The 26,800-nt window shown below is 42.5% G+C and overlaps 1 protein-coding gene across 4 annotated transcripts in view; it reads left to right on the top strand.

Annotated features, from left to right (window-relative positions):
* The window catches only part of LOC145361285 (cytosolic purine 5'-nucleotidase-like), a 68,310-nt gene that overhangs the window by 36,931 nt on the left and 4,579 nt on the right, over positions 1–26,800 (top strand). For 2 of the 4 annotated variants that reach the window (XM_080216926.1, XM_080216928.1), the window contains exons 6-16: positions 91–148; positions 2,808–2,901; positions 4,432–4,485; positions 6,646–6,729; positions 10,740–10,781; positions 12,556–12,651; positions 13,447–13,513; positions 15,081–15,251; positions 17,278–17,329; positions 21,082–21,142; positions 23,756–23,932. In XM_080216926.1, the coding sequence (XP_080073052.1) occupies positions 91–148; positions 2,808–2,901; positions 4,432–4,485; positions 6,646–6,729; positions 10,740–10,781; positions 12,556–12,651; positions 13,447–13,513; positions 15,081–15,251; positions 17,278–17,329; positions 21,082–21,142; positions 23,756–23,932 (956 nt within the window). The remainder of the gene's footprint in view (positions 1–90; positions 149–2,807; positions 2,902–4,431; positions 4,486–6,645; positions 6,730–10,739; positions 10,782–12,555; positions 12,652–13,446; positions 13,514–15,080; positions 15,252–17,277; positions 17,330–21,081; positions 21,143–23,755; positions 23,933–26,800) is intronic. The other 2 variants (XM_080216927.1, XM_080216929.1) reach the window with 2 other exon arrangements.

Genomic DNA, 26,800 nt, shown 5'->3' with positions numbered 1-26,800 from the left:
GTCTGCAGGAGGAAATGACTTCTAGGATTATTGTTTGTTCGGCCTGTGGAATTGTTGTACTGTTTCATGCATAGATTTGTCCTGTTTCAGAAACCTATCTGTATGCCTGCCTTGTGGACTTCTTCATCAAGTGTTCCAAATATATCAGGTAACAGTGCAGGCAATCATGCATGCAATATCAGTCATTTTTTTGCTTTTGACAATTTAAACATAGGGCCCTATTTTACCATTTTGATTCTAAGTGCAATGCGGACTTGAAACTTGGAGTGTTTCAGATCCGACATTTAGACCTGTTCTCAGGTGCCAACATACACACTCTGCCTGAAAAAATATCAGCAATTCCGAATTGCGCTGCAGAATCTGGGCGGGGCTTAACGTGCCCGAAACCCTGCAGCTCTGATCGGCGCCTCCAACCACAGGAAAAAAATGAAATAATGTGGCTCCTCTGCCACATTCCTCCCGGTGTACCAGATAATGCCTCCACCTGGCCCCTCAGACATTGCCTCCAATATTACTGACTCCCTTATCCCCCTACCCCTCCTCCACAACTAGACCTATCGCAGGCCCCTCCCTCCTTACCCCCCACTGATCTCAGGCAGAATAGCAGCAGACCTCCCCCTTCCCCTTCACTGATCACAGGCAGAGTGGCAGCAGATCCCCCCGTCCCCCTCACTGATCATGAGCAGAGTGGCAGCGGACCCCCCTCCCCCTTCCTCCTCACTGATCTTGGGCAGAGGGGCAGCGCACCCCCCCACCTACCCCCGAACCACTGATCTCAAGCGGAGAGCTGTTGTACGCTTAGCACTTACCTCCTCATTAACTGGAGCACCCGAATCGGACATTTGTGGAGCATATGTGGATTGCGACAGTTCTGGATGGGCAAATGTGGTGGTGAAGGGGGAAGTACTGGTAAGGCTAGATGTGCAACCGACTTTACCAAGTTTTCGTGCCTGAAAACGTGTGCAAATTGATGATGAAATTGGGCCCATAGCCTCTGAAGGAGTTTCAGAAAATTTGCTTCCCCAGATTACTGTTTTTCAACATTATTTGTACGACAAAACTTTGTAGCACCAAAGAACAAAGAGAACAAAGAAAATTACAGAATAGGAACAGGTCCTTCAGTCCTTAGAGCCTGCACTGACCATGCTGCCTGACTGAACTAAAACCCCCTACCCTTCTGGGGACCATATCCCTCTATTCCCACCCTATTCATGTATTTGTCAAGACACCCCTTAAAAGTCATTACTGTATCCGCTTCCACTACTTGCTCCAGCAACGAGTTCCAGGCACCCAGTACTCTCTGTGTAAAAAATCTGCCTTGTACATCTCCTTTAAACCTGTGCCCCCGAGTAATTGATTCTTCCACCTTGAGAAAAACTTCTGACTATCCACTCTGTCCATGCCTCTCATAATCTTGTAGACTTCTATCAGGTTGCCCCTCAACCTCTATCGTTCCAGTGAGAACAAACCAAGTTTCTCCAACCTCTCCTCACAGCTAATGCCCTCCATACCAGGCAACATCCTGGTTAATCTTTTCTGTCCCCTTTCCAAAGCCTCCACATTCTTCTGGTAGTGTGGCGACCAGAATTGAACACTATATTCCAAGTGCGGCCTAACTAAGGTTCTATAAAGCTGCAACATGACTTGCCAATTTTTAAACTCAATGCCCCGGCCAATGAAGGCAAGCCTGCCATATGCATTCTTGACTACCTTCTCCACCTGCATTGCCACTTTCTGTGACCTGTGTACCTGTACACCCAGATCCCTTTGCCTATCAATACTCTTAAGGGTTCTGCTATTTACTGTATATTTCCTATCTGTATTCGACCTTCCAAAATGCATTATCTCACATTTGTCTAGATTAAACTCCATTTGCCATCTCTCCACCCAAGTCTCCAACTAATCTGTATCCTGATGTGTAGTCTGATGGCCCTCATCGCTATCTACAAATCCACCAACCTTTGTGTCGTCCGCAAACTTGCTAATCAAACCAGTTACATTTTCCTCCAAATCATTTATCTATATTACAAACAGCAAAGGTCCCAGCAATGATCCCTGAAGAACGCCACTTGTCACAGCCCTCCATTAAGAAACTCACCCTTCCACTGCTACCCTCTGTCTTTGACCGAGCCAGTTTTGTATCCACCTTGCCAGTTTACTTCTGATCACATGCGACTTCACCTTCTGCACCAGACTTCACCTTCTGCACCACTCAACAGAAGGCACAGCTTAACCAGAGCACTAGGAGCTGTTCAAAAATATTCAATCCTCCTTACCTCCTCTGACCCTGATCAAATCAAATCAAATGACCTTTACTGACTTCTTATTCCTTAATATGATTTTAAAATCCCCCACTTCATCCACAATTCTCTTCAAACCCGATTGTTTCCTGGATTTGAAACTTTCCAGAGCTCATCTCTATTTGCACCTGCTCCGTCTCCAAATCCAGCCTGCGTGCGTTCCCTACACTTGTTACCCTGGTGCAGAACTTTCATCCACTGGGTTCTGACACTCTGGAACTCTCTCTCTAGATCCTTCGTTCTCCTTGATTTCTCTCTACAATACCTAAATCACTTTCTTTAATCCCTCTTCCACTCTATTTCAGGCCCTTCTCCAAGCTCTGAACAGTCCTGAAACAATTAGCTATGTTATGGGAACTAAAGTAAATTGCTCCATTTGAGATTGTTTAATGCTCAGGAAATGAGGAGTTAGTTATGTTTTTTTGTGAAAGTTGAAAAGGACAACTAGTGACAAACAGTATACAAGTATGACGTGAACGCTAATATTTTGCTTTGTTTCTCTCCTAGCTATGAGACAGGCTTTAAACACGGTGACCTCTTCATGTCTTATCGGAACATGTTCCAAGATGTCCGAGATACAATGGATTTCGTGCACGATTCTGTAGGGCTTCTCAAGTTTATATTTTTGTTTGTTTGAGCTGTTGCTGAGAAATTGAGACTATTCACAGTGCTGTTAGTAGGAATATCTTCCTCATAACCAAGAATTGGTTCCTATAGTGAGGCATCCATAGTGATGGATAATGATCTGCAGCTACAGTTGGGATTGCTGAACTGAGTCCAGAGCTTTCTAAGCCCGGGGTTTCTCATTTTCTCTGTGGCTATATTTTCTCAGTATTTCTCTATCTCCTTTTCTTTCTGCCTTTCTCTGTTGCTGATACGTTTTGTCTTTATTCACCTGCCTGTATCTGTGTCTCTATACACACTTTTATTTTATGTTCTGCCATATATTTTTCACTACAAATGTATCTGTCAGATCCTCTCCCTTGGTCCGTCTCTATCTCCAGCCCTGTCTGGTCACTCCCACACTCTACCTGTCAATCTTTTCCCTCTGTCCATCACTCTCCGCTGTTGTCTCACTCAGTCTATCATTCTGTGTTGCACTCTCCTTGTATTTTTCTGTCTGTGTCCCTGTGTATTTCATTGTGTCATATCTCTCAAATCCCTTCAATTCCCTGTACGAATATTGAACCACTGTTACCAATCCTACATTATTACATCAGTCAAGTACATAGTGCCCTCTGTTGGCAAGTACGTACAGGCAGATGCCACAATTTGAAGCATACACATTTCTTTCCTATTGTAGGACTCATTTTGCTGTGCTTTGGACCTGTGAAACATTTACTGCTCAAACACTGTTATAGTGAGCTCCATGGAATACCAATTTCCCTATCAAGCGAGCAGGAACTTGCTCAATGAGAAACTTGCAGCAAGAGTTTAAAAGCTGTGCTCACACCTTCTACCAGATGTTGTAGATCCAGAACTTAGGACTTGTGTTGCTGTAAGCCACATACGTGACCTTTTCTTTATATTAAATACAACAGTCATACTGGAAGACTGGACCTGGTGAGATTATTACAAACACAAAGCAGAAGTAGACGTGGAAATGCTTGATGCTGAGATGCTATCCTCTGAACAAAACCTGTTTTTGCCCTGTGGAGGGGAATAGGGAGTAGAGGAACAATGGCAACTTTTGGCACAAATTCAACAGAAGGGACATTCCTGGATCTCCTCTACCTTATTTCCCTGTTTGTTTGTCAGTTACACAGCTATTTTGAAGGGAGCCCAGAGAAACAGGCTTTAGCTTTCGTACTTAAACCCTCTATGATCAGATGATTACTGAAGGGCTGGAGGCAAAAACCATGGATGCAACATCTTTGTTGCATGAGCTGTTGTTGCAGACTTGCCTTGCAGGTGTGTCCAACCCTTCATTGGCACAAGCCTGACCTTGGGCAAGTAGGGAGGGGGAAAGTGGTGCACAGCAGAGAAATGCAAATGACGTAAACCCATAAATCGATGTGGATTTGTGTCAGGTCAGATTCATTCAGACATTAATTCACAGAGTTGAGGCAGCTTTGAACAATGTTTTGTTAAAATATATTGGAGTTGTTTCATATTTTTTCGATCTTTGCAGGGGATTTTAAAGAAGAAAACGCTGGGAAACCTGGAAAGATATGTGATAAAGGATGTGAGTGAAATCCTTGCTGTTTGAGAATAGAGTCATTCTGTATTGTGGATAGGTGTGTCAAGCCTCCAGTTATAGCTGGCATCTCCATGAATTAAATATTAATTTCCTGTGAGAAACTTGGAGGAAAATCTTGGGGACATCAAAATAAGTTGTATGTTTCATTTTCATTTTTTGTGAATATTTTCATTCATTTCTTAGCAAAATATTGGAGATGGAGTAGGAGTTGTGGGGGAATGAACTCTTGTCTGGGTGGGATGTTGGAGAAGCAATTGCATGTGGTGATCCTTCAGGAATGTGTGCATCAATCATAAGCAGCACAAGATGTATTTTGCAACTATTTAGCATCTTGCTGTCATTTGCAAATGGAAGGCAAAGTTTGTAGGCAAGTGACGATGAGATTTTATGTGGGTAAACAGAGCATTGACCAATTGGCTTCACCTCAAACAAACGACTGTTCCTTCCTTACTCATGATGCACTGGCATGGGACAGGCATGTTGATTCTCAGTATTCCCAATTTTCATCAGCCTGCTCTCCATCACTGCTGCTTAACTCACGATACTGACAAAGAAAAGCATATCTTGCAGCCCCATCGCACTGTTCCACCTTCCCTCCTTTCTTAACAAGCCTAAATTTGCAGGATCCGATAAGTAAAGTCTCTGTTGCACCAAATGCATATTTCTCCAGGATCATAAGACCAGATTTTGAAGGAAAGACCATTGATGATACTTTGAGTTTTGAACATGTGACTGAGCAACTGTCTCAATCCTGTGACTCAGCCTGAACAACATTAGAGGCATACCCAGCTCCATTGTTGTCAATTTCCTCTCTAATGCCTACCCAGACTGTGTCACTGCAGCCGCAGCTTGTCAGATCAACTCCCTGTTGCAGACCTGCCTCTGGAGGAAAAAGAGGGTTTACTTTGTTCAGTGGGAGATGGGAAATAGCTGCAATCATGCGGACTGTATGAATGTCAAAAATGAGACCAACTACCAAGTGCTGTCTGCATTCACTGCAAGGAATGCACTTTCCACACCTGCGCACCCAGTCTTCCAAGCCCTCTCTTATCCTTTTGGGTCTGAGTGAGATCTATTCACATTCTTGGTTCAGAATGATTTCATCATGTCACTTGTTCTGACAAGTTCTGTTTTTAGATCTGTTTACTCTTGTCCATGCAGCAGTAAATTTAGAGGATGTTCTGATAAAACAATCATGATATGTATTACTCATCAGTGGTTCAGCCAGTGAGTTCTAGGCTGCATAGATACTGCTACCAAGTTGCAGATTGCTGTATCTTTTAAACAGCAGAACAGGGAAAAATCATTGGAATTGTGCCCTGGTGTCACAATGGTTGTCATTTGCTCCGTTCTTTTTGTAATTTGTGGTTCTCATTCTATATAAAATATAAATATGATTTCCATTCTAGAAATTGAAACTCCACCAGGCAACTAATGCTATTTTCAGTGATTCACCCACAATACGTGTGCAGACTGCAACTTATGGCCTTGAACACTGACTGTGTAGATTGTAACCTAACAACTGTAAAAAGGAGGCCTGCAAATTTACAAGCACACATAAATTAGATTAAGCACATCACTTAGCAGCTACTTAAAATTCCAAGCTGGCTCCATGGGTCTGCTGATTGGAAAATCATGCTGAAGTTGTACATGGTGCTGAGGGAATGAAGTGCTAAAAAAGAAATGTGCATGAATGAAATATAAATTTCAACACAGAATTGGGCTGTTCAATCCAACTCATTGTCTTTGTGTTTAATCTCCATGCCATACACAGCTTTGCTGATCCCATATGCTCAATCTGTCTCCAGATCCATTCATTCCTTTTTCCTTCAACAGTTTATCTAACCTAATCATAATAGTTGACATTGCTTCTGCTTTGATCATGAGCTCTAACAGTAAATCTGTAATTATGTTGCATTACACTCTGTATAAAAGAGACAATGTTTCCTAAATATTTATTTCATCTTGTGTCGGTATCCCATTGTTTAAGACTTGTCAACTACCAGTAACAATACATTGGTCTCTGCTCAGCCCTATCACTTTGCTAATCAAAAGCCCTTTAATGAATCATGCCATAACCTCCACTGCCCCAATAAAAGCAACTATTGACAAATGAGTTGAAACTGACTTTTCTTTTCTCTCCAGCCTCGATTGCCTTTGCTGCTCAGTCGAATGAAAGAAGTGGGAAAGGTTTTCCTTGCTACCAACAGTGATTACTCCTACACAGATGTAAGTGTTCAATCTCATTTCATTCTGTGCTTCCAGCAACAGCCTGGGTCAAGGAAGTTGGAAATGAATACAGGAGAGGCTGGAGTACAGACCAAGTCAGTCAACACTTAAAAAAGACAATGCTTTTGAGGTTGCAGTAACAGCACTGTCATTTTCTTCATAGACTGTATTTTTTGTTTTTATTTCAAAAATAGAAAATTGTTGTGATTGGGACTGTGCGTCCTGAAAAGGGAGTGGACACAGATTTAATAATAACTTTAAGAAGAGAACTGGATAAGTACTTGAAAGGAAAAGATTGAAATGATTATTGGAAAAGAAATAACTGATGCATGTAAAAATGGTACAGTAATTATCATGGGGATTTTAATCTACGTATAAAATGGTCAAACCAGGTCGGTCAAGGCAGCCTTGAGGAGGAGTTTCTAGAATGTATCTGCAATAGCTTCCTTGAGCAGTATGTAATGGAACCGACAAAGGGGCAAGCTACCCTAGATCTGGTCATGTATAACGAGACGGGAATAATTAATGATCTTGCAGTTAGTGAGCCTCTTGGAAGAAGCAATCACAGTATGATTGATTTTAAAATACAGATGGAGCGTGAGGGTAAAATCCAATACCAGTATCTTATGCTTAAACGAAGGAGACTACAAAGGGATGAGTGAGGAGTTGGCTTAGGTAGACTGGGAGCAAAAAACATTTTATGGTGGGACGATTGAGGAGCAGTGGAGAACTTTCAAAGCGATCTTTCACAGTGCTCAGCAAAAGTACATACCAATGATAAGAAAGGACTGTAGAAAAAGAGATAATCAGCCATGGATATCTAAGGCAATAAAGGAGGATATCAAGTTGAAAGAAAATGCATTTAAAGTGGCAAAGATTAGTGGGAATCTAGAGGATTGGGAAATCTTTAAAGGTCAGCAGAAAGCCACGAGAAAAGCTATAAAGAAAAGTAACTAGGATTACGAGAGTAAACTGTCTCAGAATATAAAAACGGATAGCAAAAGTTTCTACAGATATATAGAACGATAAAGAGTGGCTAAAGTAAACATTGGTCCTTTAGAGGATGAGAAGGGGGAAATGAGAAAATGGCTGTGGCATTGAACAAGTATTTTGTGTCGGTCTTCACAGTGGAAGACACAAATAACATGCCAAAAATTGATGACAAGAAGGCTTATAGAAGTCTGTAAAATAATGAGGGACATAGACAAGGTAGATAGTCAGTGCCTTTTCCTAAAGATAGGGGAGTCTAAATCTAGAGGGCATAAGTTTAAGGTGAGGGGGAGAGATACAAAAGTGTCCAGAGGGGCAATTTTTTCACACAGAGGGTGGTGAGTGTCTGGAACAAGCTGCCAGAGATAGTAGTAGAGACGGTACAATTTTATCTTTTAAGAAGCATTTAGATAGTTACATAGGTACAATGGGTATAGAGGGATATGGGCCAAATGTGGGCAATTGGGATTAGTTTAGGGGTTTAAAAAAAGAGGGTGGCATGGATAAGTTGGGCCAAAGGGCCTGTTTCCATGCTGCAAACCTCTATGACTCTAATCCATTTTGCACCCCAAAATTTTCATTCTGCAAATACAGACACAAGCCTTCTCCACTATGAAGATAACCACCCCTTAAGAAAAGAGAAAAATAAAAAGCAGGCGTTGGATTCTTTTGTTGATTTCACACAGCACCTGCTTTATTCTTTTAGTTTGGAGCGATATGCATGCTGTGTAGGCTCTGGCACTAGAAAGATCAAGCTAGACAGCAGCTGTGAAATAGCCTGATCATGAGATATGGACCCTGTGGACTTCATTATGGCAGGAACCCAATTTCCTTACTCCTCGTCCTTCGTACAGCCACACTGTGTGAGTTCACACCTTTGGGAAAAAAACTCACATTTGATATCAAAAACAGAAAATGCTGTAAAATCTCAGCAGGTCTAATAGCATTCCTAGAGAGAGAGAATAGAGCAAACGTTGACCCTACATCAGCTCTAACGACGAACGACCCATCCTCAAAATGTTGGCTGTATTTTCTGTCTCACACAGATGCTGTCAGACCTGCTGAGATATTCCAGCATTTTCTGTTATTGTTTCAGATTTTCCAGTATCTACAGTATTTTGCTTTTATCACATTTGATATCTCTCACCCACCTGTGACCGTCCAGTGTGTCCCAAAGATCTATCCATGACTCCTTCATGTTTCTCATCTATGTGCTATTGATCATCAAGATCATTGAACAAATTGCAATAGTTTCCGCATGAATGTTAATCCTGGTCTTAATCCACCTCCCTTCCTGTCTTCCATATCCCTTTAACCCTTTTTTTATTAGAAATATACCTGTCTCCTTCTTGAAATCATTTAATGATTTAGAGTCCACTGCACTATGGGGCAGCGAGTTCCACAAATTCACCACCCTCTGCAAGAAGTAGTTCCTCCTCATCTCAGTTTTAAGCTGTCTACACTTCTTGCTGCCTCGGAAAAACAGCCAACATAATTAAAGACCCTACGCACCCAATTCCACCTTCTTCTGTCGGGAAAAAGATACAGAAGTCTGAGGACACATACCAACTGACTCTAGAACAGCTTCTTCCCTGCTGCCATCAGACTTTGAATGAACCTATCTCACGTTAAGCTGATCTTTCTCGAGCTATCACTACATTCTGCGCTCTCTCCTTTCCTTATCTATGAACAGTATGCTTTGTCTGTATAGCTTGTAAGAAACAATGTTTTTCACTGTACACTAATAAACATGACAATAATAAATCAAATCAAAAATCTACCTATACCCATGACCTTTTGTTCTAGATTGCCCATAAGAGGAATATTTGCTCAACGTTTATTTTATCAATCCCTGTTAGAATTTTATATACCTCAATCAAATCCCCTCTCATCGTTCCAAAGTCCAGTGAGTATAAGTCTAAACTGTTTAATCCGTCCTTGTACGTCAACCCTTTCATCACTGGAATCAATCCGGTGAACCTCCTCTCAACTGCCTCCAATGCCACCATATCCTTCCTCTATCTTCTAGAAAAACAATGCCTTTATTTTGAAATTGTCATCCTTACTTTAAATCCCTCCTTAGCCTTGCCCCTTTCCATATGTGAAATCTCCTTGAACTCCACACCCCAATCCAAGTTTTAGCCCATTTGAGCATTCCAGATTTGATCATCTCACATTGCCAACAATACTTTGAGCTGTCAATATCCTAAGCTCTGAAATACCTTCCTTACACCTCTTTGCCTTACATCAAGCGAGCTGTCTCTGCCCTCACAAATTTCCAGCTGTTACTCTGTCATTTACATATTATAATGAGGGTGCATGTCTAACATTTAGTCTGCATTTTAAATTTAACTCTGGCCAGCCAAGCTTCCCAGGCCTTGGGAAAGCCAACAGCTGAAGAACAAGAATTGTAAGATGCAGCAGCTAAGTGTCTTTCCTGTTTTGGACTGGATCCAGCTTACCTGCTTCTGTGTCCTCCCACTGTGATCAGACAACTTGAATCGTGCCTCCCTGAGCCGTGATCTTCTCCTTCCTGTTCTGGTGCCCAAGGCCCAATCCGCCTGATTATCGAATCTAGCGTGCAGCTAGGAAATGGAGACAAAATATTGTGATCTAGTCTTGCCTTAAATTCAGCAGAACCTGCAGCAAGCCCTTTCTTTCATCCTTCCTGACCACACGTGGGTCTTCATTTTTGCATCAATTATCTCTGAGGGGTAAAGTATTTTAACAGTGCAGACTATTGATTCTGGCAGACAAGTTATGCTGACAGAAAATGGTTTAAACTTCTTGCAAGCGAAAGTGATTTTATAAGCTTTCCAATTTGTGACAACTCCATCAGGAGCCAACTGGGAACTGGGCACTGGTACTTGTGGGAAGCCTTGAGAGTAGAGGGAAGAAAATTAAACAGTTTGAATTTAAATGGTTGATGATGGTCTCTCTGTGATTGACAGGAAACAGCATAGCCTCGTGCTCAGACATGTGATGTGCCTTTGCTCACTTTCATTTCCTTTCTTTCACAGGCAATAATGAAATACCTGCTTGACTTCCCATGTGGGCCAAAGGTAAGGTTCCAAACTATAAGTTTGCAGCATAAGCTGCATAGACTGAGCTGCATGCAAGGATCAAGACTATAGCCTACTCACAGAATATAGTGGTGGTTAATAGAGATGGTTAACAATGATACCTGGAAAAGATCCTCCCAGTTCTAACAATCAGACAAAGAAACTATCTATTTTCAACAAAAACTAAAATGGTGTAGGGGCTGCGTTAAATGGAGGTGGAAAAAAATGATGTCGGACAAATCATGCCTTTCCATAAACTCTTACTATTTACTCATCTGAGTTTGACTCCCAGCCGAAATGCAATTAAGGGTTGAATAATCCCATGTATATTTGATCCACAAGTGCAGTCACAGGTCAGACTTATGCACAAACCCAAAGGGCTTTGACAGATCACCTGGAGAACACAGCCATTTAGAGCAATATTAAATCAGCAACATGCAGTCATCTTGGTCCTGAGTTTTTAACACCTTGTGTTTTAACACACTTACTTATGTGAATTGATGACAAATTGGCTGAAAAGGTTGAGTGCTGAGTGCTTTTTTGCAAGCTAAATCTGGATTTATGAACAGTGGTAGTGCAATTTTATAGTCTCTGCTCCCAATGCTCTGCTTCAACCTGATGCTCCGTGTTGGTTCTCCAGTCCATTCCTTAGAAGGTTAACTTTGACCAGTTGCTCATCTAACTTTTTCTTTTTGCTTTCTGTTCACTTTGTTCTTCTTCCTTTTTGCTTCATTAGCTCCTGAGTATTTTCAGCTAATGCTTTTAACTATAAGTGTGAGGACATATGTGGGCTTGATGTGACTATGTGAGCTGATGTCAATGCAAAGAGCTACGAGTCTCTCTCTCTCTCTCTCTCTCTCTTTAAGAACATAAGAACATAATAAATAGGAGCAGGAGTGGGCCATCTAGCCCTTTGAGCCTGCCCCACCATAAGATCATGGCTGATCTGAAAGTGGTTCAGTTTCACTTACCCACCTGCTCCCCATAACCCTTAATTCCCTTATCGATCAGAAATCTATCTACCTGTGACTTAAATATATTTAACGTGGTAGCTTCCACCACTTCAATGGGCAGAGAATTCCAGAGATTCACTACCCTCTGAGAGAAGAAGTTCCTCCTCAACTCTGTTCTAAACTGACCCCTTATTTTGGGGTTGTGTCCTCTAGTCCTTTGGCTTTATGTTCCCTGTCAGAAATTTCCCAGGTTTAATGAGTAATGTTGATCTGTGGGAACTCCTCAAATGAAATTACACCCCCACAGCACCCCTTTATAATTCCACTGTGTCTCAATTTTCATTTCTCTATAAATTAACATTTCGGCTGAGCAGAGAATTGGAAAGCAGTGAAAACATTACATTCCTCTACATCTGCCTTGCATCATGTCCTCTGAGTTTCAATTCAAACAAAGTCAATAGAAAAACAAGATGCTATCTTCAGGATTTGAAATCTTCGGTTTTGGAATACATTTAAAGTAACTTTTTATATGTTCCTGATTTACCCGGGTCCTCGATGTGTTAATAATGAAATCTGAGTTTGTACATTGTACCTTTGAGGCAGTTAAAACCTTTGAAAATCTGGGATGCTCAAGAGGCCAGAATTGGAGGAGTGCTGAGATCTGAAAAAGTGTTGTAGCGCTGGAGGAGGTTACAGAAACAGGGAGAGCAAAGCTGTGAGGAGATTTGAAAACAACATGGAGAATTGTAGCATTGAAGCACTGCCAGCCAATGAAGGTCAGTGGGTTCTGAAATCTGATGCTCTCTTGTTTTCTTTGTCAGCAGTGCTCCTGGCATTCCTATTTTGACCTGATTGTGGTAGACACAAGAAAACCACTTTTCTTTGGAGAAGGAACCGTACTCCGACAAGTTGACACTGTGAGTGATTGAGATGTGTCTCAGTGGCAGCAGTAAGCATTAGAAAAGCTCTGTTTCTTCCCACCGACTCAGGACAGTTTCTTCTTTCTGATTGTCTGAGACTTCAGAACAGCTCTCTGCTCAATTCAGAAGTCAAGTTTGGGAATCATAAATGACAAAGAAGGCCATTGAATGCATGTTGAGGCATGGTAGCACAGTGGTTCGCACTGCTGCTTCACAGCTCCAGGGTCCTGGGTTCAATTCCCGGCTCGGGTCACTGTCTGTATGGAGTTTGCACATTCTCCTCGTGTCTACATGGGTTTCCTCCCACAATCCAAAGATGTGCACATTAGGTTGATTGGCCATGCTAAGAAATTGCCCCTTAGTGTCCAGGGATGCGTAGGTTAGAGGGATTAGTGGGTATAATATGTAGGGATACAAGGGTAGGGCCTGCGTGGGATTGTGTTCAGTGCAGACTTGATGGCCGAAGGGCCTCTTTCTGCACTATAGGGTTCTATGATCTATAAGCAATCCAAATAGTTCATTTCCCTAGCAGCAGCAGTAGTTTGTCTTTGACATTTGTATTTTTTTGGTGAAATCTGGCTATTATGTGTACCATATGGGTTGGGTTTTGCCAATAAATATGTTCTGCTGAAGGTTCTTGTGCTAAGTGCAATATTCTGTCCTGACACCAGAAATTACAAACAAGGCAGAATAAATTATGTACATTTACACATGAACTGTCATATTTCAAAATCTTCTTTGTGTTTTGAGCTGAGCATTGCAGAATATTTATTTATTCGTAATAAATTGCAGGAATCTGGGAAACTTCGGATTGGCACCTACACAGGCCCTTTGCAACATGGTGTTGTTTATTCTGGAGGTGAGTCCCCTTGCCTGTCGGGTTGCCTCTTAAACAGTCGCAAATGTTCTCTCAGCAGCATCATGAATGCCTTGCAAATGAGGGCAAAAAAGACAACACTCTCCTGGATGTTGTAGTGAATTAGTACAAAAATGTACTTCAAATATTTGAATAACTCCTGCTGGCCTCCAGTCATGTCACTGAACTGAAGAACTAACTTCGCATTGAGGCCCCTCCCAATGCATGTGCAAACGTTGGCTTAGATATATTTCCTCTCTAAAAGGAAACACCTTGAACCTGTACAACATCTGACACACCTGATAACCCTGTTAAGGTATTTAAACAAGCTACTGAAATATCCATCGGGATAATTTTTGTTTGCTTGATGCATTCCATTCTTCATTTGGGTGCAGTCCATTTACCAAGTTACAAAAACCTCAGCAGAGCTGACAAGTGTGTGCTGAAATTTAAAGAACAGAACACAGGAAGCTTCCAGCTGTTGGCTGGGAAAGTTACCTGCAGCCGATGGGAAGAATGCCAATTCATGGTGAAGGGTCCTCACTGTTTCACCGCCTGGTCAATCTTCAGCCCTGGATTACAGAAGATCTTCTTGGTCCAGGGATCAGAATACAAGTCTGCCATCACCATGGAACCAACTAGAATTCAAAGATAGTTCATCTGTTGTCCTTCCCCCAACATCCTTCCTTCAAAGAGGATGTAATTAATTGCTTTTCAGCAATTGGCAATCAGGTTTTCTGCCAGGTATTCAGTGTTCCTTACAGGCAGCACGAGTCACTGTAAATTGTATCAGGAGTGTATTGTTTGCTTATGATGCTTTCCACATCTTCAGGATCCAAATCACTCCACAGGCATATGAGTTAATAGTAAAGGGTAATCATTTTAAGGGCTGCTTCCCATCTGCCCGCAATCTTTAGACTTTCGGGAGGAGGTCAAGAATGTGTGGGGTGGTAAAAGCCTGACCATTTAGCCTATTCAGACCTTGGGAGGAAAGGGGTCCAGGGGCGGTGGGGACATCCCTCTGGGCCCTCTTGATTGGCGCCCCCACTTTCCCGAAAGTCTGTTTCCATCCAGGTGTCTCCTCTGCCTTTGGTTTCCCCCATCTTCCCCGATTCTCTTTTCCTGGTCCATGAAAGACTCTGGACCTAATTATCCCAGGATCCTGGCACATCCAGATTACCGATTAGAATGCAAATCTTTATACCTAACCTGCTATCCAAGTCTTAAAGTGAGTGACAATGTGAGTGGAAGGAGTGGAAGGATTCTAATCAGTAATCTGTAAACTGTCTGGGCTGTTATATGCTCTGTCTGAGGCCAGAACTCTCCATTCACCTGACGAAAGGGCAAACCCCGAAAGCTTGTGAGTTTACTATTAAATAAATCGGTTGGACTTAAACCTGGTGTTGTCAGACTTCTTACTGTGTTTACCCCTGTCCAATGCCGGCATCTCCACATTATGTGTTGTAATGATAGTGCAATTTCTGGACTGTTTTTTAACGTATAGACTTGATGATTCACTGAGTCTTGGACACAATGAGTTAATTAATGATTAATGCTAATGTTGGCTTAGGGTCTTCAGATATGATCTGTGATCTGCTGCGAGTGAAGGGTAAAGAGATTCTGTACATTGGAGATCATATCTTTGGAGACATCCTTAAATCCAAGAAGCGACAAGGCTGGAGGACATTCCTGGTTGTACCTGAACTGGCGCATGAGCTACGGGTCTGGACAGAGAAGAGTGGTAAGTCCGATCAAAGTGGGATCAGAGCTACATCCAACTTTCCACTGTTCTAATTTTGTAAAAAAAATACTGACTTCTCCTGAATTTAGTGCAGAGCAGGCAATCCATTTGCTGTCATATGAGTGATTTTCAGCTGAAATTCAATTTCCAGTGGATATGTACCCATAATGTGGCCTTTTTATCTTCACACCCTCAAATCAGAAGTACAGAATTGAGTACATGAGTACTTGCAACAGACAAGTGGTCTAGCTTTCCATCACAAAATATGGCTCCTCCGAAGTTGTGATCACTTCCCAAATCTATACTCATCTTTTGCTCTGTGACTGAATCATCACAATAACATTTTTCTTCCCTCGCATTAAATAATTCAGCAAATTTCTAAATTTGAATTTGAATAAAATGGGGTTGGACTATGAAGAGAGACTAAATAGACTGGGTCTGTACTCGTTGGAGTTTAGAAGGATGAGGGGGGACCTTATAGAGACGTTTAAGATAATGAAGGGGATGGATAGGGTAGAGGTAGAGAGATTCTTCTCGCTTAGAAAGGATAGCAGAACTAGAGGGCACAGCCTCAAGAGAAGGCGGGAGGGGGGGGTTGCAGTTTAGATCGGAGTTGTGGAGGAACTTCTTCACTCAAAGGGTGGTGAATCTTTGGAATTCTCTGCCCGTTGAAGTGGTGGAGGCTACCTCGCTAAATATATTTAAGTCACGGGTAGATAGGTTTTTGATAGACAAGGGAATTAAGGGTTATGGGGAGAGAGTGGGAAAGTGGAACTGATCCACTTTAGATCAGCCATGATCTTATTGAATGGCGGGGCAGGCTCAAAGGGCTAGATGGCCTACTCCTGCTCCTGTTTCTTATGTTCTTATTCTCTATGGGTGCCAATGGTGCATTTGCCTTCCTTATTTCCCATGACCTCTCTGCAACTTTTATACATTTGACCACCTTATGTTTCTCCAATGCCTTGCCTATGTTGTCCATTTGTGGAGATGCTGGCGTTGGACTGGGGTAAACACAGTAAGAAGTCTCAAAACACTAGGTTAAAGTCCAACCAGATTATTTGACAGTAAACCCACAAGTTTTCAGAAAGTTTCCACACACCTAACGAAGGAACAGCATTTCCAAAAGCTTCTGGATTTACTATCAAATAAACTGGTTGGACTTTAACCTGGTGTTGTGAGACTTCTTACTATGTTGTCCAGCTCAGTGATACTGCCCATACTTGTTTCCACTCTTACCTATCTGACTGTACTGAGAGCATTTTGTGTTCTGGGGTCCTTTAATCTGCCATTGGTTCCCTTCTTTTCCTGATTGACATGTTATGCTCCCCTGACCTCATCTGAAGACATGAGGTCAGTATCCACATGCACATCAGCAACTCCCAACTCTATCATTCCTGATGAAACATATTCATGCATTTGTCAACTCCAGTCTCAACAATTTCATGCCCTCCCATTCTCCAGTTTCCAAAACTTTTAGTTCATCCTACTTTCTGCTCCTCCTATCCTCTCATACCAAATCTCCCTCCCGACCATTCTTGGAATCTTATATTGGATTCCTGTCCCCAAATGCCTCCAACTGAAAATTTTTATCTGTGCATTTAAATCTCTTCATGGCTTTGTCCCATGCTTATCTTGTGAGCTTCCTCCAGCCCTGAACCCTCCCCTGTCTATCTCAGTACCGTTTGATCCTTTTATGCATTTCCAATTCTTTTTTGCCCCACAATTGGTAGCTGTGCCTTCAACCACCTTGGCTCCAATGCCCTTGATGAACACTTCTACATCTTCACCTTTCTCTCTTCCTTTTAGACCTTAAAATCACTCCAATGACTCCTTAGTTAGCAATCTTAATATCTCCTTCTTTGGCTTGGCACTTTTTTTTTGTCTCATTCCATTTCTATAATCATCTATGGATGATTTTCTGGAGTTGAGACAAGAAATGAATGTAATTTGTTGTGTGGTTTTGAACAACGTAGCTAGGTATGATATTAAGCAGTATCTCAGCCTTTACCATCCTTTCTCACAGCTCTTTTTGAAGAACTTCGTAACCTGGATATATTTGTAGCTGACCTTTACAAGTAAGTGAGCAACAAATTGTTGTTGAATTTGAGATCTCGGAACTGTTTTCTTGAAGCACCAAGATTGCAGATCAGCAAACTGAATCCCAATTGGCAGGCCAGGTATTTGCAATTAAAAAGAACTGATCAAATTAGAGGCACATCAGCTCACAGAAATCTGGCATGGAATAGTCGGGTTTGGAGCAGCCCCGACTCAGGTCAAAAAATGGTTACCAGCTTTGAAACTTTAAGAATGTTTCACAAACCCAACTCATGTTAACTGCGAGGTATCCCAACACGGAAGCACTGGCTCATGGCGATGCATAGTTTTCTCCATAGGAACAGTGTAAGGGGCCATGTGTAATACCCAGTGAGAACAGTAACTAGCCCAGCCATATTATAATGAAATAAAAGCAAAATACAGCTGATGTTGGAATCTGAAACAAACAGAAAATGTTGGAAAATCTCAACAGGTCTGACAGCATCTGTGGGGAAAGAGTAGAGCCAACATTTCGAGTCTATATGATCCTTTGTCAGAGCAGCTCTGACGAAGAGTCATCTGGACTCCAAACATGGACTCTATTCTCTCCCCACAAATGCTGTCAGACCTGCTGAGATTTTCCAGCATTTTCTGTTTTTGTGTCAGCCATAGCATAACACTGATTAAAAACTATTTATTACAATAAAGAAAAGTCATTGATATATGAATAGGATTACAATAATCTAAGACAGTTATGCACAAGACTACGAAATACATCCACCCAGTTGAAGTAGGAATTGCCCTTCTGATCCAAAATATGTTTACAAGATTGGAACTCCTCTAGGACATCCTGCTACCCAAACAACATCCAATCGAACAGATAACATAGAACACTACAGCACAAACAGGCCCTTCGGCCCACAAGTTGCGCCGATCACATCACCTACCAACCTACAGACCTATCTATAACCCTCAATCTCATTAAACCCCATATACTCATCCAGAAGTCTTTTAAAAGACCCCAGCGAGTTCGCCTCCACCACCACTGACGGCAGCCGATTCCATTCACTCACCACCCTCTGAGTGAAAAACTTACCCCTAACATCACTTCTGAACCTCCCTCCCCGCACCTTAAATCTGTGTCCTCTCGTAGCGACCATTTCAAACCGGGGAAATAGCCTCTGAGAGTCCACCCTATCTATTCCTCTCAACATTTTGTAAACTTCTATCAGGTCGCCTCTCAACCTTCGTCTCTCCAGGGAAAAGAGTCCCAGCTCCCTCAACCTAACTTCATAAGGCATGCCTCCCAGTCCAGGCAACATCCTTGTAAATCTCCTCTGCACCCTCTCAATAGCTTCTACATCTTTCCTATAGTGAGGCGACCAGAACTGCACACAATACTCCAAATGAGGCCTGACAAGGGTCTTATAAAGTTCCAGCATTACCTCCCGACTCCTAAACTCAATCCCTCGATTAATGAAGGCCAGTACACCATACGCCTTCTTGACCACCTCCTCCACCTGCGAGGCCGATTTAAGAGTCCTGTGAACCCGGACCCCAAGATCCTTCTGCTCCTCAACACTACTCAGACTTCTGCCCTTGATAGTGTACTCGTTCATCCCGTTGGTTCTGCCAAAATGGACGACTACACATTTATCCGCGTTGAAGTCCATCTGCCACTTCTCCGCCCAGTCCTGCATCCTATCTATGTCCTGCTGCAACTTTTGCCATCCTTCCAGATCATCCACAACACCACCGACCTTCGTGTCATCAGCGAACTTACTTACCCATCCCTCCACTTCCTCATCCAGGTCATTTATGAAAATGACAAACAACAAGGGTCCCAGAACAGATCCTTGAGGCACTCCGCTGGTGACTGACCTCCATTCAGAAAAAGCCCCATCCACAACCACTCTCTGCCTTCTGCAGGCAAGCCAGTTCTGGATCCACAAGGCCAAAGGCCCTTGGATCCCATGCCCTCTCACCTTCTCAAGAAGTCTTGCATGGGGGACCTTATCAAACGCCTTGCTGAAGTCCATGTACACTACGTCCACGGCACTTCCTTCGTCAATGTGTTCAGTCACATTATCGAAGAACTCAACTAGGCTTGTAAGGCACGACCTGCCCTTGACAAATCCATGCTGACTATTCCTGATCATGTCAAACCTCTCCAAATGTTCGTAAATCTTGTCCCTCAGAAGCCTCTCCATCAGCTTACCAACCACTGAGGTCAGACTCACCGGTCGGTAATTTCCCGGGCTATCTCTGTTCCCTTTCTTAAAAATAGGAACTACATCCGCAATCCTCCAATCCTCTGGAACCTCTCCCGTCTCCATTGACGATGCAAAGATCATCGCCAGGGGCTCTGCAATCTCTTCCCTCGCCTCCCACAGTATCCTGGGGTACATCCCATCTGGTCCCGGCGACTTATCTACCTTGATAGAATTCAAAAGTTCCAACACATCCTCCTCCTTAATATTCACGTACTCAATCCTTTCCATCTGCTGCAAATCCATAACAAAATCTCCCAGATCGGCTTCCACCGTGAATACTGAGGCGAAGTACTCGTTAAGCACCTCCGCCATTTCTTCTGGTTCCACACAAACCTTTCCCCCCTCACCTTTTATAGGTCCTATCCCTTCTCTTCTTATCCTTTTACCTTTCACATATTTATAGAAGGCCTTGGGATTCTCCTTAATCTTACCCGCCAAGGTCTTCTCATGACCCCTTCTGGCTCTCCTAATTTCCCTTTTAAGTTCCCTCCTACAGTCCTTATACTCCTCAAAATCTTTAACATCTCCTAATTCCCTGAACCTCTTGTACACCTTCCTTTTCTTCCTGACTAGGTTCAACACATCCTTTGTGCACCACGGTTCCCTCGACCCACCAAAACCCCCTCGTCTCATCGGAACGTTGTCATTCAGAGCTCCAGACACACATTCCTTGAATATCTGCCACCTTCCTTCGGTACCTTTCCCTAAGAACGCCTCCTTCCAGTTTATTTGTCCAAGTAACTTCCTGACTTCTTCGTATCTCCCCTTACCCCAGACAAACACCTTCCTAGCCTGCCTGATCCTATCTCGTTCCAACGCAATTGTGAAGGAGATAGAATTATGGTCACCATATCCAAGATGCTCTCTTAAGTAAAGGCCAGTTTATAGTTACCACACTGTATACATGAGTAGTTATTCTGGGGAATATCTCTCCTTGGTTCAGCGAAGATATGGATTTTAACTGCCTCTGCACTCTTGCTTCTGGTTTGTTAACCAGCACCAGCTTATAGCAGCTAGCTGGACTCTGCACCTCAGGCTGGTAGATGAATGCTGCCTCCTGCTTCCACAGAAAAATTGCCAGCTATATCATTGTGTCCCTTTGAAAATACTGTTTGTAGATTTCGTTGTCTGTTACCTGGCCTTCTGTTCATTCTGACATTAACATATGTATGCTTTGCTGAAATGGTATCAACATCTACCCCTATGAGCAGGATGATGTACTTCTTTTTGGTCTGTCCACAGCTGCTAATTTTGTTATTGGGATTCATATCCTGTGAAACATCTTTTGAAATTCTGGTGACTTCTCACCTGCTGACATGTTCATCAGAAATGCTATCGAGAAAAGTATCTAAAAACCAAAGGGTTTTTACTTGTGTCAGTAATACTGAAGATGCAGTTATCGAAGTGTGTCCATGTGCATTAGCTTGTGAACAAAGTCCTTGTCTGACATCCTGAGCAGCTGTAATGTGGATAAAATTAGGCTATTGTTGAGATGGTCCTAACTTATTCTGCTGTTCTAGGCATTTGGACAGCAGCAGCAATGAATACCCTGATATTTCTTCAATTCGGAAACGAATAAAGGTAAGCTGTGCAGATCACATTGGTTATTGAACTGTAGAAACCTGGAACATAACAGCTGTTCAAGTATTCAAGCTGTAGATCAGGGATTGGCTGAAATGCGTGATTCTCTTTTAGAGACCTGTGCTGGAGACATTTAGTTAATGAAATTCAACCTAAAAAGATACAATTAACATATCTGAACATAATTTATTTTTGTAATGAATACCTATCTGCCTGCACTCATTGAGGTTACTCACAGATTTCCAAACATGATTCTGTTAAACCTGAAACGTAGGCATGTTGGAACTGGGTTGCAGTTTCAATTTTAGTATTGTTTATGTTAACTACCATTCCTGGGAGTGCGTGGTATTAATTGAAAAACAGCCAGCTGTGTAAACTGACACCAGGGCTACACAGTATCAGCTGGAGGTTACCGGTCAATTGTGTGAAGATTTCCAGAAGTCATACTTTGTTCCAGTCTTAATGAATACCACAAATATCACCAGTGATCTAATGTGGCTTATCCAGGCCTGTGAGGCATAAGGTGCTAATCCTATGAGTTTGTGGGAAAAGCCATAAGGAGCAACTTGATGATTTATGGCCTTTGTAATCAAAACTAGATATCTCGGTGAAGATTTTACAGACATGTATACAGGAATGAATGTGCTGAAGAAAGTAAACTCAGAACAATATTTTCAAAACCACCAAGCTAGTGCAAAGGAGGGTGTAGGTTCAGGGTTTTGAAATTAAGTTTAGATCAGATTAAGGTAGACGAATCCCCCAGGGCCAGATGGCATCTGTCCTAGATTACTGAGAGAGACATAATGAAATTGCTGAGCCTCTAATAGAAATCTTTGTTTCTTCATTGGACACAGGTGAGGTCCCAGAGGATTGGAGGATAGCAAATGTAGTCCTGTTATTTAAGAAGGGTAGCAAGGATAACTTGGGTAATTATAGGCCACTGAGCTTGATGTCCGTGGTAGGGAAATTGTTGGACAAAATTCTTAGAGATAGGATCTATATACATTTAGAACTGAATAGTCTCATTGGTGATAGACAGCATGGTTTTGTACGAGGGAAGTCATGCCTCACAAATTTGGTTGAGTTTTTTGAGGAGGTGACAAAAATGATTGACGAGGGAAGGGCCATGGATGTTTTCTATATGGATTTTAGTAAAGCATTTGACAGGGTTTCTCATGGCAGGCTGCTGCAAAAGGTTAAATCTCACGGGATCAAAGGTGAACTAGCTAGATGGGTACAGAACTGGCTTGGCCATAGAAGACAGAGGGTAGCAGTGGAGGGGTCTTTTTCTGATTGGAGGTCTGTGACTAGTGGTGTTCCACAGGGCTCTGTACTGGGACCTCTGCTGTTTGTGATATGTATAAGTGATTTGGAAGATGATGCAGCTGGTCTGATTAGTAAGTTTGTGGGCAACACAAAGATTGCTGGAGCTGCGGATAGTGAAGAACGTGATTAGAGATTACAGCAGGATATAGAAAGGCTGGAAAATTGGATGGAGAAATGGCAGATGGAATTTAATCCAGATAAATGTAAAGTGATTCATTTTGGTAGCTCTAATGCAGGAGGGAGTTATACAATAAATAGCAGGACCATCAGGAGTATAGGCATACAGAGGGATCTGGGAGTGCAAGTCCACAGATCCTTAAAAGTGGCAGCAGAGGTGGAAAAGGTGGTGAAGAAGGCATATGGCATGTTTGCCTTTATTGGGCGGGGCATAGAGTATAAAAGTTGGTGTATGATGTTGCAGTTATGTAGAACATTTGTTAGCCCACATTTGGAATACTGCGTCCAGCTCTGGTCAACGCACTGCCAAAAGGACGTGGAGGCTTTGGAGAGAGTGCAGAAAAGGTTTATCAGGTTGTTGCCTGGTATGGAGGGTATTAACTATGAGGTGAGATTGAGTGAAGTAGGGTCGTTCTCCCTGGAAAGACAGAGGTCGAGGGGCAACCTAACAGAAGTTTATAAAATTATGAAGGGCATAGATAGGCTGAACATTTGGAAGCTTTTTCCCAGGTCAGAAATGACAAACACAAGGGGTCACAAGTTCAAGGTAAGGCAGGGGGTGGGGGGCAAGATTCAATACGGATATGCGGGGCAAGTTTTTTTACGTAGAGGGTGGTGGGGGCCTGGAATGCACTACCGAGCAAGATCGTTGAGGCAGGCATGCTAGGATCATTTAAGACTTGTCTAGATAGCCACATGAACTGACTGGGAACAGAGGGATACAAACAGATAGTCTAGTTAGGAACACATGATCAGTGCAGGCTTGGAGGGCCAAAGGGCCTATTCCTGTGCTGTATTGTTCTTTGTTCTTAGATGTTTGGAAGCCTTGTTTAACACTAAAGGTGAGAAATATCTGGAAAGGGTTGTCACAAAAAAATGGGTGACTACGGAGCCATTTGAAGAAGCAACATGATCTTGTAATCAGAATGGTAAAGCTGGTCTTCTGGGAGAGGAAGATCAGTGGAACTCAACATTCTTCTCACACAAACTTTTTGTCACAAGCTTATCTTGTGAGAGGCTGGGTTGTGTTTTAGAGACAATGTTTTGAAGGGAGATGGGGTGCCTTTTTATACTTGAAATTCAGTCTTTACATTTTCCACATGCTTCTAGGCAGTGACCCATGAGATGGACATGTGCTACGGAAAGATGGGAAGTTTATTAAGATGTGGTTCCAGGCAGACGCTGTTTGCCAGTCAGCTGATGCGCTATGCTGACCTGTATGCTGCTTCTTGTATAAATCTTCTGTATTATCCTTTCAGCTACCAATTCCGAGCACCTCCAGTACTGGTAAGTCTGCTATCATCTCACCAGATATGCTAAATAATGAACTCTTTGGTACTTGAGGTTATAGAAACAATTAGTGAGCAGAACCATATCTGACAGTGGTTGTAAGCATCTCTACACATAATGAATGTTTCCTCATGTGATGAAGAACTAAGGCTATAAATAAGAACATAAGAACTAGGAGCAGGAGTACACCATGTGGCCCCTCGAGCCTGCTCTGCCATTTAGTAAGATTACAACTGATCTTTTTGTGGACTGAACTCCGCTCACTGAGCCCATTGACCATAACCCTTAATTCCTTTGCTATTCAGAAATTTATTTATCCTTGCCTTAAATATTCAGTGAGGTCACTTCAACTGCTTCACGAGGCAGGAAATTTCACAGATTCACAAGCCTTTGGGTGAAGAAGTACTTCCTCAACTCCACCCTAAATCTGCTCCCACTTATTGTGAGGCCATGCCCCCTAGTTCTAGTTTCATCTGCCAGTGGAAACAACCTCCCTGCTTCCATCTTATCTATTAGAAGATAGTCACCAGGAAATCTAATGGGGAATTATTTCTCCAAATAGTAGTGAGAATTTGGAACTCGCAACCACAGGGAGTGGTTGAAGCAAATAGTACAGATGCATTTAAGGGCAAACTAGATAAGCAAATGAAGTGGAAGGGAATAGGCAGCTAGAAAGGCAGTTGAAGCAAGATGAGAGGAGGCTTGAGTGGAGCATAAACACTGGAATGACCTAATTCTGTGCTACATATTTTACATAATCCTATGTAGTCTTTCAAAAAGAGTGCCTCTTTGTCTGGAATGCTGAGATTGCCTTTGTGAATGGTGCTTTGGCCACTGAAAGGCTGCAGTCTTATTGATCTTGATATTTATATGTAGCCAGAGATGGATTTGCAAAGCGTAGAATTACATGGAATCATAGAATTCCTACAGTGCAGAAGGTGGCCATTTGGCCTATCAATTCTGCACTGGCGACAATCCCACCTGGACTCTATTCCCGTAACCCCACATATTTACCCTGCTAATTCTCTGACTTTAATTGGCAATTTAGTATCACCAATCCACCTAACCTGCACATCTTTGGACTATGAAAGGAAAGCTGAGTATGTGAATTGTATGGGATGATGCATAATCTTGTTTGAATTTCTTTAAACTGATGGGAGCCAGCCACATTGTGATTGGGAAAGCCTGTGCTGAAAGGCTGCAGCTAGGGGATGAGAGAAGAGGGAGGAGATTAAGATTGGTGTGGGTAGGGGGTGGAATTTCATCAGATTGTAAGCAAGCCTGGAGATCTGGGAGTTGATGTCTGTATTTGATCACATGAGGGATATTGTTGTATTGTGAGGGAGACTGGTTTGGTGCATCATAGGAAGAGAGAGTTCAGTTGCAGGAGGGTTAGGTTGGAGGACCAGGGCTCATGGTTGTGGTGGGAAACCACTCCAAATTCTTCTGTCCCTTTTTACTGCAAGAAGCACTGAACAACTGAATCCAGGCACTCTCATGGACTTCAGTTCCTGAAACTTGGGAAACTCAGCATACCGCTGTTACATCTAAAAGGCTGTTAAATTCTGGGACATGTAGTCTCATTAAATCGTTTCACACACTGAGATGTCTTTCTGGAGCAGAATATTTGCCTATCCTCAAACCTGCCCTGCGTGACGTGGTATGTTTGTGGTAGGTTAGAGTTGGGTTTCAAAATTTAAATTACATCTCCACCCCTGCCCAGAATCTCAGCCTGTCCTGTGGGGTTACAATTCCATTCATTGCACATAATCTGGGAAAGGGTGTGTCATAATCCGGAAAAGGGTGTGTAGATAGTTTGAATCATGTTGAGATCAAAAAGGAGATATTGGGGTTCTTCAGAAACATTAAGATAGACAAGTCCCCAGGGCCTGATGGGATGTACCCCAGAATACTGAGAGAGGCAAGGGAGGAAATTGCTGCAGCCTTGAGAGAAATCTTTGTATCCTCACTGGCTACAGGGGAGGTCCCAGACGATTGGAGAATAGCCAATGTTGTTCCTTTGTTAAAGAAGAATAGCAATAATAATCCAGGTGAGCCTTATGTCAGTGGTAGGAAAATTATTGGAGAAGATTCTTCGAGGCAGAATTTACCCCCACTTGGAAATAAGTGGACGTATTAGCAAGAGGCAACATGGTTTTGTGAGGGGGAAGTCATATCTCACTAACTTGATTGAGTGTTTCAAGGAAATGATGATGATGATTGAGGGTAGAAGGTTGTCCACATGGACTTCAGTAAGCCCTTTGCCAAGGTCTGTCATGACAGACTGATGCAGAAGGTGAAGTCGCATGGGATCAGAGGTGAGCTGGCAAGGTAGATACAGAACTGGCTCAGTGATAAAAGACAAAGTAACAGAGGAAGTGTGCATTTCTCAGAGATCAGTGCTGGGACCTTTGCTATATATGATTTGGAGGAAATGTAACTGGCTTGATTAGTAAATTTGTGGATGACAGAAAGATTGGTGGATCAGAAGAATTGGACAGCAGGATATAGATCGATTGGGTGGGGAGATGGCAGATGGAGTTTAATCCGGACCAATGTGAGGTAATGTATTTTGGAAGGTCTGATACAGATAGGAAATATATAGTAAATAGCAGCACCCTTAAGAGTTTTGATAGGCAGAGGGATCTGAGTGCTACAGTTAATGCTCAGGTGTACACAAAAAAAAACTTTATACAGCAGGATATAGATAGGTTGGATGCTTGGCAGGAGAGATGGCAAATGGAGTTTAATCTGGACAAACATGAGATAATGCACTTTGGAAGGTTTAATAAAGGTAGGAAATATATAGTAAATGGCAGAACCCTTAAGAGTATTGATAGGCAGAGGGATCTGGGTGTACAGGTA

The sequence above is a fragment of the Carcharhinus amblyrhynchos genome, chromosome 34, assembly GCF_965287045.1.
Source record: "Carcharhinus amblyrhynchos chromosome 34, sCarAmb.v2.hapA, whole genome shotgun sequence".
In the NCBI taxonomy this organism is placed as follows: Eukaryota; Metazoa; Chordata; class Chondrichthyes; order Carcharhiniformes; family Carcharhinidae; genus Carcharhinus; species Carcharhinus amblyrhynchos.
This window is presented reverse-complemented; position numbering and strand designations above follow the sequence as displayed.